Source organism: Opisthorchis viverrini (genome assembly GCF_000715545.1).
Source record: "Opisthorchis viverrini unplaced genomic scaffold opera_v5_386, whole genome shotgun sequence".
Lineage (NCBI taxonomy): Eukaryota > Metazoa > Platyhelminthes > Trematoda > Opisthorchiida > Opisthorchiidae > Opisthorchis > Opisthorchis viverrini.
Genome location: NW_008752022.1, coordinates 358,435 through 368,351, shown reverse-complemented (window position 1 = coordinate 368,351; position 9,917 = coordinate 358,435). Strand labels below are relative to the sequence as shown.

Below are 9,917 nucleotides of genomic sequence, written 5' to 3'. Positions count from 1 at the left end.
GGTTCAGTCCAGCGTGAAAAGCGAGTGAAAGCCTAGAGCTACTGGACTAGACTTTTACATGTGCCAAAAGTTACATATCAGACCGTAATCAGATCCACGCGGATGGGATCGGCCAGCTATACAATCTCAATACCAGAAAGTACTTTTCGCATGATGTGCGCAAGGTTGACCAACACTTCGTTTGGCCCCAGCACATGTCCAGGATCTCTGCCTAAGTTTGTCCACAAACACGAGAAAGCACCAAAGGCCCATGGTGTTTGCAAATCCTTCATTTCATTTGTTCCTCATTGGGCAGAAAACTGAGCGAACACACTGAGCCTGTCAGCTAACTAAGGAGGATCACGATAACCCTTCTAGTTGTTGTTATTGTTACCTTTGACCTGTTCACTTGTAAGTTGAGGACTATTCTTTCTTGGGAACAATTTTCGCTAGAAATATGCTAAATGTTGTAACTAAGTGCAGTCCCCGATCTCTAGCAAGGAGTACAACAGCTCCATTACGAAAAAAGCGAGTGCAGAAGTCAACAAAGACATACCAACATTTAAAGCCCATTTATGACATTGATCCAGGCTATCCGATCGGCTTAAATGTTTGAGCACACATCACCGTCAACCATGCTTCTGTGGCACACATGAACACTCATCACCCATGGCCATTGCTGAATTGATTGACTGCTTGAGCGTCCAATCGGCTGCTGACTTTTCTGGCCCAGATGATTGCCGGCTTCCTCACTGCGATCTTGATGGGGTTTGATTGCCTCAGTAGGTTTCCGGCATACTGAGATTATTTTTAGCAATCTGACCATCCTGACAATTTAGTAAACCATATTTCTGGAATCGGTGATTTGAATTTTTTACGATCTCTTTCAATTATGTTTATGAACGAAATCTTTGCGGTAAATCTCACTTTTAGAGCCATTGGATGCAAGTAAGTACTTAGTAAAAAACAAAGCTACATACGGCATGTTGCAAAGAGGCAAGACTACATTTTCTTTCTCCTTTCGAGATAATGCAACATGCTTAGAAACTGACAGTGTACAATGGATGGTCCAATTCGTTTCTTCATTGTTGGCTTGTGGGAACACGTGGTCTTACCTTGGTGAGGAGGGTGGGTGGACTTGATAATAACATAAGCGTTGATGACCACACAGCGACAAACGCATGTCCACGCAAACGGCAGAAGACACATTAATTTTCTACGATTAAGAGCACGCGACCCATCTTCGGGACATATACGATGTTTTCGAGTCAGTCAGTTGTTTTTTGATAAGCGCCACCGTCGATCATGGAAATGCGTTGCAGTCACCAGCATGTTTCCCATAATCTGACATCTCCTGGCGTCTTTCAACTCATTCGAACTTACCTGAAATTCGAATAAGAATATTGGTCTTGTATATGCATGTGTTCACTGTTTGTACTCGAGCAAATGGTTGAGTTGCACATGGCACAACTTATTTTGCAGTCGAAAACTTCCAAAATTCAAGGATTTCAAGTGGAATTACACGCAAAACTTTGGAGCAAACGTCGTCGAAAAACTATCATTTGTAAACAAACGCGGCACATAAAATACGACGAAAAGTTTCAAAGTTTGAGAACCCATAAGAGGTGGACGAGTTTTCTTCTAGTCTGCTAATGCACTACATATATTTACTCTTGGCGAAAAAGGGTAGTTCGCATCGAGGAAACTTAAAAAAGAAAAAAAGTAAAACCAAACACTGCTGAATCGACCAACAATGTGTAAGGAGGACAGCTCTTCGCTGTGAAGTCGTTCATTAGCAAACAATTACTAAGCAGTTACAAGCTATTGTACAGGAAATTAAACGTCTCACATGCACACAGTTTTTGAAAACTGAAAATTCGCATACGTCTTCTCGCACTCTCTGGATATTCAATAACTATCACGCAATTGCAAACAAACACGACAAAGCAGTTCCACAAGTTCCTTAGTAAAATTCGCCTTCCGTTAGACGCAGGGTGGGCATCGTGACGACCACGAACCACTCGCTTGCCTCATCAGTAGTATCTGCCGTTGCAGTGGTAGACACTGTAACTCATTGTCACTGAATCTCATTGCTTGATGAAATCGATGGAAATCTAGGTTGGATGGTGCCCGTCGTGGTTAGTTGCACATTGGTACCCTTTACCGTAATATGCAGCACACAGACCTCCTCGTGTTCCGTTTGAGAAGATATTTAACGAGGTCTCTTTTGTATCGGGGAACCGTTTAATTTAAGTAATATTTCTGGTCTGTGAAGAGAAGTCTAGCGGGACAGCGTTTTTATGTGATGGTGATCCACTCCGAAGTTGTCATCGCCCTTCAAAACCAAAACTCCCCAGTATAAGTGGAAAATTACATTCTGGTTGTGATAAAAAACGGACCTACACCTCAACTAAATTGATCAAGTGCACTGAAACAAATAATGAGGCTCAAAAACTCTGGACACCAAAATATGCAGTCTGTATACGCTCACCTGCTCACTAATTTGGTGTTGGAAGGAAACTCGCTGGAATCTTTTGTTTATAATGTTCACAATCAACTGAATTTTTCGTACCAGGCCGGTGAGTTTCCCTTCAAAACCAAATCGGTATGCAGATGAGGATACGAGTCAAATTCCGTGCAATTTGGATTCAAGTCAAACCTTTGGTTCACAGAACCTGATGAAATCCATGAAGGGCAAAACCGGTCGTGGGCTATCGAAGAGTTATCGGCAAATTTGTGAGTAGCTTCCCTAATGAAAAGTTCATCATCATCATCCTCATCACCGTCATCATCGACAGCATGACATCACTGTTCAACGCCTATACTTCGCTGCCCATGGCTGGAATAATGTCAGGGCGCCCACACCTGGACAGGAGGATGGTTATGGTTATCAACCAAAGCCTTTGGCGAGAAATGCAAATGCATTACCATTTTTACGGAACAAGTTACCACATGTTCCAAACCGCAACCTGGAGGACCAGGAGAATGTGTCCTTCAGAACCCTGACGATTGACCAACCTGGTATGAGAGGCTCTGTGAGTGTCGTGGGGACAACCCCTCAGTAGAGCTCAATGGATCGCTGAGGTGCGCAAACCGTCACACTAGGGTAAGGTCTTTCTTTGTTTGTGACAGTATACCCAATGAAAAAATATACAATTCAGAAGTATTTTATGATCCCTAGAACATTTCACCCACCGAAACATGAGGTAGCCTTTGTGTGGAACATCCAGTTGTGCCTCCCGTGAAAGCCACATTGATATGCAAGTGAGTATATCCGTGGTAATTAGTCAAATTTTGGGTTCCGGTAGATCTTGTGGTTGACAGAAATTCGAGAACTTCACATAGCTGGTGTGCTTTAAGACGGGTGAAACCGGTCTTGAGCTATGAAGAGTTTTTCAACAAACTTATGTGCTGTGTATTAACTCTAATCAGCCTGTCTGTTTGGGGGAATGTACTGAACACTCAGTATATATTATTGTTAATGGGTTGGATACACAGCAGTGCTGATAACCGCATCCGGTATTTTGCTAAGCATTACAGAATCTCGATAAGTTTGGATAAACATACCCTACCGAAGTACTGATTCCCAAGTTAAGTAGGTTGCAGAGAATGACGATCATTCCCTTTTACGAGCTATCGCGTTTCTTGGTCATCGAATAGATATAACTGCGAAAAATTTACTAAGCACACTATTTTACGGCGTAAAACAATGTCGGTTGATGAACATATTTGGAAATCGATCGCGAAATGCAAGGAGGCAAATCTATGCTGAAAAGTTGGAGACCATTGTGCAGCCGTTGAGGACTCGTGACCCCACGGCTAGTTACTTGGATACTTAACCGTTCGTCCACGAGTGACTGACCAGCGGTGTAATTAACTCGCATTTGGACGAAGTGTTGTGCCTCACGTCCATCATTCAAGGGATTCACATCAAGTTGTCAAACCGTGTCGATTGACTCCTCGAGAGATGACTTCTCATGATGACTTCTCATGTCCAGTGAATTTTATTCTCCAGTTGCGCTACTTATAGAATGCTAGTAGTGTGAAGAGATTTGGGGTAAAGCATTTCCGCGACACGATGCTTTGCAAGATTGGGACAAACCTAAGAATTTCATCGTCCATATGCCAAACATTTGCAATAATGTTGGAAGAACACTGGTGTTTATATTCATATATTACCTAAAGGCAAATAAAGTGGTAACATACCATGCCGTCCGATGCCTCAAAGTATTGGAAGACCTGTGACTTATTTGGAATGATTGATTGGACCTATGATGTTTCACCGCAAAATTCTTCAAGAGAATCGGAGAAAAGTTAATGTGTGCATTGCAGTGAAGTATTATTTTTTTAAAACGAAAAAACTATACTGGTCAATTTTCTGTGATTTTCTAACCAGCTAGAGAATTGATCACACGAAGTGAGTTTGCCATCAACATTTCTGAATACAAAATGGAAACAGAGCAACTCCACAGCACATGGCAGATTTTACATTACTTTGACATGTATCAACTGAACAGTGTGTGAGCGCATGTAGGACGGTCGACAGCCCTTAGCCGTGTCACAAATGAAAGCGTATGGCATACCTTCGTTGTGAATGTATTTCACCAAGGGGACACCTGAATCACCGTTCTCACGCTCCAAACACCGTAAGCGTTGTGGTTTGTTTCAGCCGAAGACGCTATATCGTAAAATACCCACCATACTCAACGCTACCTGGATTCTTCAACAGAGTAAACACATGAATTTGCCCCATCAGTTATTATTTCCAACGGTGCTTGAGTCGGCTTGGTTACATCAGCCCACGGAACTGGACTTCATTCATAATTGTCTATGGTTAAAGTGCGATCCTAACGTCTATGGCGAAGGGTGACGAATACGCCTTTCGTATTCATGTCACTCTTGCTTGAAGGGTTTTTCTCTAGTCCTGGTCCAACTATTTTGGCTCATTCACATCAAAGCTAGGCAGCATCGAACTCGAGTTTGAGCGAATCACCAATGAATATACTTCCACCTACTTGGCTTGAAATCCCGGGCACTGATTCTCTGCCACTTTTGCGTAGAATACCTTAGCCAAGACAAGATGAAAACTCTTCATAAATAGCGATTTGAAACCAACAGCTAATCGATTATCGCTCTATAAGAAGGGGATATTTTCCAGGTTCGGGGACACACTTTGTGTGGCACACAAGCTTGCACAAATAATTTGAAACAGGTCGACACTGAATGACCCATTCTTATGAGCAATTTGCAAGATATTACATGAAATGACATCCAAAGATGAACGTTTTAGCTTACTTTTGAACGGACACTGAGAGTGTGAAGAGACCCAGTCCAGCGAAAACAGAATCCCCGGGATCACCCAGAAGAACTGGTTCCATTTGAAAAGCAATAACTTCCTGAATTAGACTGGACAGCACTTGTTGTAAAACGGTGATTCTTATGAGTTGAGCTATATGAAGGGACGTTTTTAAATCTCATGACTATCGTTGCAACTCAGACATCAGGAGACCTCTGTGTGTGTGGAAAATACTATGAACTGGATGGTTGGCCTGATTCCCCTTTGGGTCGCTCGCTAGCTTTAGACTGAAGACCTTATGAGTGTTTATCTCCAGATCACAACTTTGTGGGCTTCAGGAATAGCAAAATCTCTAGTAATTCACCCCTGTTGGTTAGCATGAGCAGACTTGGGAAGTTTGATGTAGAATTCACCCTTTAATTGTGAATATTCTATATTGAGAAGACGTACTTCTTGGAAATCATTAGCACTCACTGCACATCTCACGCAACTCCAGTAGAGACCTCCCGGACAGTAGTGAGTAGACTTGACCGTTCGACCATGAGCGGCTCCTCAGCGGTGTGATCAACTCACACTCAGTTTGGATATATCATCCGTCATCCTTCAAACACGGGATCCGAATCACGCGGTCATATGGGTTGACTCGTCCCCCGAGCGGCCACTTCTCAGATGGACGTTTCGTTAGTGATCTGGTTCTAACGTAATTAGGTTGATTATCAGGTGACAAGCACTAGCAAATGTCTGGTTTACTAGAATAATGATGAATATGATAGTTAGGTGCATTTTGATAAATATAGATACAATGCGAAGAGTGGGATAAGTCAAAAAGTGACTCATCGACCGAATTGTATGCCTATTTGTTGTGTGCAGTGTGAAGAGAGGGGTGTGCATTTGTGCTCGATGATTGCATGAACGTGAATGCAGGTTGATTTGATGTGGTTGAAGTTCGTAAGACTGGCTCGTGACGCAGGTGACAGCCGCGTAAATAAAAAATGGATGGGAAGTCGTAGTGTACGCATTGTCGGGTAAGGCTGTAAGTGGGACGTGATTCGAGTGTTTGTGACCCGTGACGTATTGTGTGACCACTACAGTTTCAGTTACTTTTCCTTCAAGCTGCAGTCCACACGCGTGACCACGTGATGTGGATTACATGAGTGAAGTATGAGCGGCACTAAATCCTGCCTAAATGAGAGTTGATCACACTGCTGATCAGCTGCGCGCAGCCGAAAGTTAGATGTTCAAATTGCTATCCGGTTGGATGCGAGTTTGAGACTATTCGGGGATGTGTATTGCTGATGATTCCCACTAACGATGAAACATTTGAGCTGGGCTTCTCGGATTTTCAACATGGTTTGGCTTCATTTGCAGAGTTGTCCAGTGTTTTCATCGGTCGTGCGGGATTGGTCTCACAGAACAAGATAATTCTTCTGTTTTGTGTAGTCTACCGTCACGCCGTTGAACTCTGTCCGCCTTGACGAATTCTTTCTGCCGATGATTCCGATGGACGTTTGTACTATTTCAAATTAAATGCACTTTCTTCCTTCGTTAAAGTAACCAACCTTCGAAACAGATTGCTTAGTAGAATGCAGCGTAAGTCAGACCAACATTTTCAATGCCTTTGTCACTACGCTGTTACTATACAGTAAAACCACTTGAAACATATCCTTAGCCATCGAGCGATCTTGAATAAGCCTGTGAAAGTGTTAATAACTCAGTGGCAATGTTTTCCGTCTATGAATCTGGGTTACTTCCACGATAACAGAGTTTTCACTATTCAGTGGGTAGAAGTGAGTGTGCTCCCCAATAGTGTAAATCTAGTCAACATCTTTTCGAATTACTGTCGTTCCATTCAATTTCCGTCTGTACATTCAGTCTGTCGGAAGATCAAAGAACATATCCTTGTATACGTTCATCACACATGATCTCGAGCACATTGATGACTGTGACCAGAAAGAGAGAGCAATAGGAACGTTCCTCTGGGATTTATGTTCACATGACCATCGGCAAGTGGTATCCTCATAGGAAATTTGCGGGTGCTGTGGAGAATACACTGACTCCATGATTTTGCCCTCCCCCTCTGTACAAAAGTCCCTCTACCGAAAAGTGAAACTGGACTACATCCGCTTATGCCTTCCGACAAACGGTTCAGCCCGAGTATATGAATGTGTACACTAAGAAGCTGATGACATTGGCTGGAAATTTGTGTTTGGGACAAAACCTAGTGAGTGTCTCGAAAAGGGAACTTGAACACATACTAGAAGGTGTGCACGTCATACCGATATGGTCGTTTAGTTTTCTTGCAACTAGCCCTGCAATTGGATCCGCTTCAAAGTGCTCCTGATATGGACGGACTTCTCTCAGCTATTGATCTTTGATCTGTGGACTCAAACGTGGGCTGTTCAGGGTACCCATTCTGTACAACTGCGTTGTCGAAGTTTAATGGTGGTCTGGTCTCGATGAATTATTCGAGAAGTTCTCGAATATGTTGTACACGTACGAATCTATCCCGAACTGTTGAGCCATGGAACTTCAGATGTACTTTCCCAACAGACCACTCCGAAACAGCAACATTAAGAAACTTGAGATGACCGATGCATTTCGTTTCAAGAGGAGACTTTTTATTTTACAGCAAACTTTGCGAATTTACCATTATCGTCAATGAGTAGAACTAAATCGATTCGATGGTGAACATATAGCAAAAACGTCCAGACCAGTGTGATGAGTTCCGATGGATATGTCTGAAGCCTACTTAAAAGAAACTTCCGCAAACCTGTCTTTCTACCACTGGATTTTTCTCTTGAGGATGGACTGAACTGTGCAGGTATCCTTGAGTAAACGTGCCAGTACATTTCCTGCTATCCGTTCTGGAGATCTATTTGACCAATGCATTGTACGGGAGAGAATCCGGCATTTCGAAGAGAGATCAGGTCCTTGGATTGAGTCTGTATTTTTCAGGTATTCATACACCAGTGGGCTGAACGTGACCAAAATTGTCAGCGACGGTTTCTGCTGATTTGGACGTTACGGTATTTCAGTTACCGCCTTTCCCGTCTGTCGGGAAGCGTCCAGACACGAAAAGTACATGCATCTCTGAAGTCACCGTCGGTACCACATGTTCGGGATACCAGGTGCGTGGGCTGAGCTTATCAAACGCGGCTTAACAGCATGAAACCAGCAGAAAGGGTGTGAAATTGTTCACGACGGGAACGTCGTTGGACAGAACGAACAACTGAATGACCATATTTGGCCATTCAGTCGTCCTATATGTTTGACCTGACAATACAGCCATGTCACTGGTTCTCTGTTTTCTTGCCGCATAGTCTGGCAGGCTGAGTTCGGGCGTAGCCAATAGACGGTCAACCAGGATACAACACCGTCGTCTGGTCCCTGCCTTTCCCATTTTGACTTTTTGTTTTCAAAATTCACCTGTAAAAAGATTTCGTTGATATTGCTATTCGAGCTCGAAATAGCCGAGTGGTTAACGCACAAACTTACTGACCAGAAGGCCCATGGCTTAAATCCACCCCCGACTCCTCGAGTAGCGCCCGTTCAGGCTTGAGAAATCCGGTATTATCTCGGGTCTCGTGGTTCTTCTGGGTGGCGTGGCAGCTAGGCGAGATGGCTCAGTGTTCAGGGCACGAATTTCCTGACTGGAAGGTTTGTGCATCGAACCCGACTTCTGCCTATCGACTACCCCTGTCTAAACTTGGGCAACCTGGTAGTATCCCAGCCCTCGTGCTTCATTCGGGTGTCATGGTAGTTAGGCACAGAAACGTTGTTACAGCTGAATGAGTATCTTTATTATATATATTATAGTGTGTTGCAGCAAACTGCTCTTTCTTGGGAGTCTATAATTTGGTCTATAATTTACCCACTAACAATACCGGTTGTCTAGCACAAACTTTCCTTGTTCTTTGTCCAACTTGGAAGATTAAATTGACCTCGCTAACCAATCTTGTGAATTCCCTGACTAAAATTTGAATTTAGTCCGACCAGCGACGCATACAGTCATCAACACTTGAGACCTATTGATGAATTTTTCAAGACCACGATTTTCCGGTTAATCGAGAAAACACCGGTTTTAGATCCTTCCGGATAAGTCGGGGAATTCAAGCATGGTTCAAACGGACCCGCTCAAAACTGAGCCCATTCTTCCTTGTACCCGTGATTTTGACTACGATGAGACGGATGTTCGTTTTTTTCGTAGATTGGTTACTAAAATTCTCTATATTTCTGATTCGCTTACTTACTGATTTGGTTTGTATTCTAGGGTACCAGTTGGGCACAGTTGCCGTCGACTTACCCCCGTTTTTCTGTAGAATTCATCAACAGAAGTAAAATGCTTTGGGTTCCTTGATCAATCAAACTGAACTTGATCCTGGTTTTTGCCATGGCTCACCTACCTGATGAGTCCTCAAGAAAGGCAAAGTCAGTCGTGGGCTGTCGATGAATTTTCAGCAACTTTATGGGTAGTGTGCCACACCGAGTCCTGAAGTTCTTTCAGCACGCACAAGTCTTTAGACTGTCTTCGGCGGTTAACTAGAAAGGTAGCTAAAATACAGGTACATATATTTTTACGAAGCAGCCATGCAGAGCGGTTCGTTCTCAAAACAATGCAATAGAAAAACAGAAAGATACATAG

General features: G+C 43.2%; 1 protein-coding gene across 1 annotated transcript; it reads right to left on the bottom strand.

The window, feature by feature from the left end:
• Nucleotides 1-1,620: 1,620 nt before the first annotated feature.
• T265_10419 (hypothetical protein) lies at nt 1,621-8,942 on the bottom strand (the record flags this gene model as incomplete). Its single annotated transcript, XM_009176787.1, has 3 exons — nt 1,621-1,684; nt 2,552-2,728; nt 8,800-8,942. 3 exons carry the CDS (start codon nt 8,940-8,942, stop codon nt 1,621-1,623), a joined length of 384 nt encoding a protein of 127 aa, XP_009175051.1.
• Nucleotides 8,943-9,917: the final 975 nt, after the last annotated feature.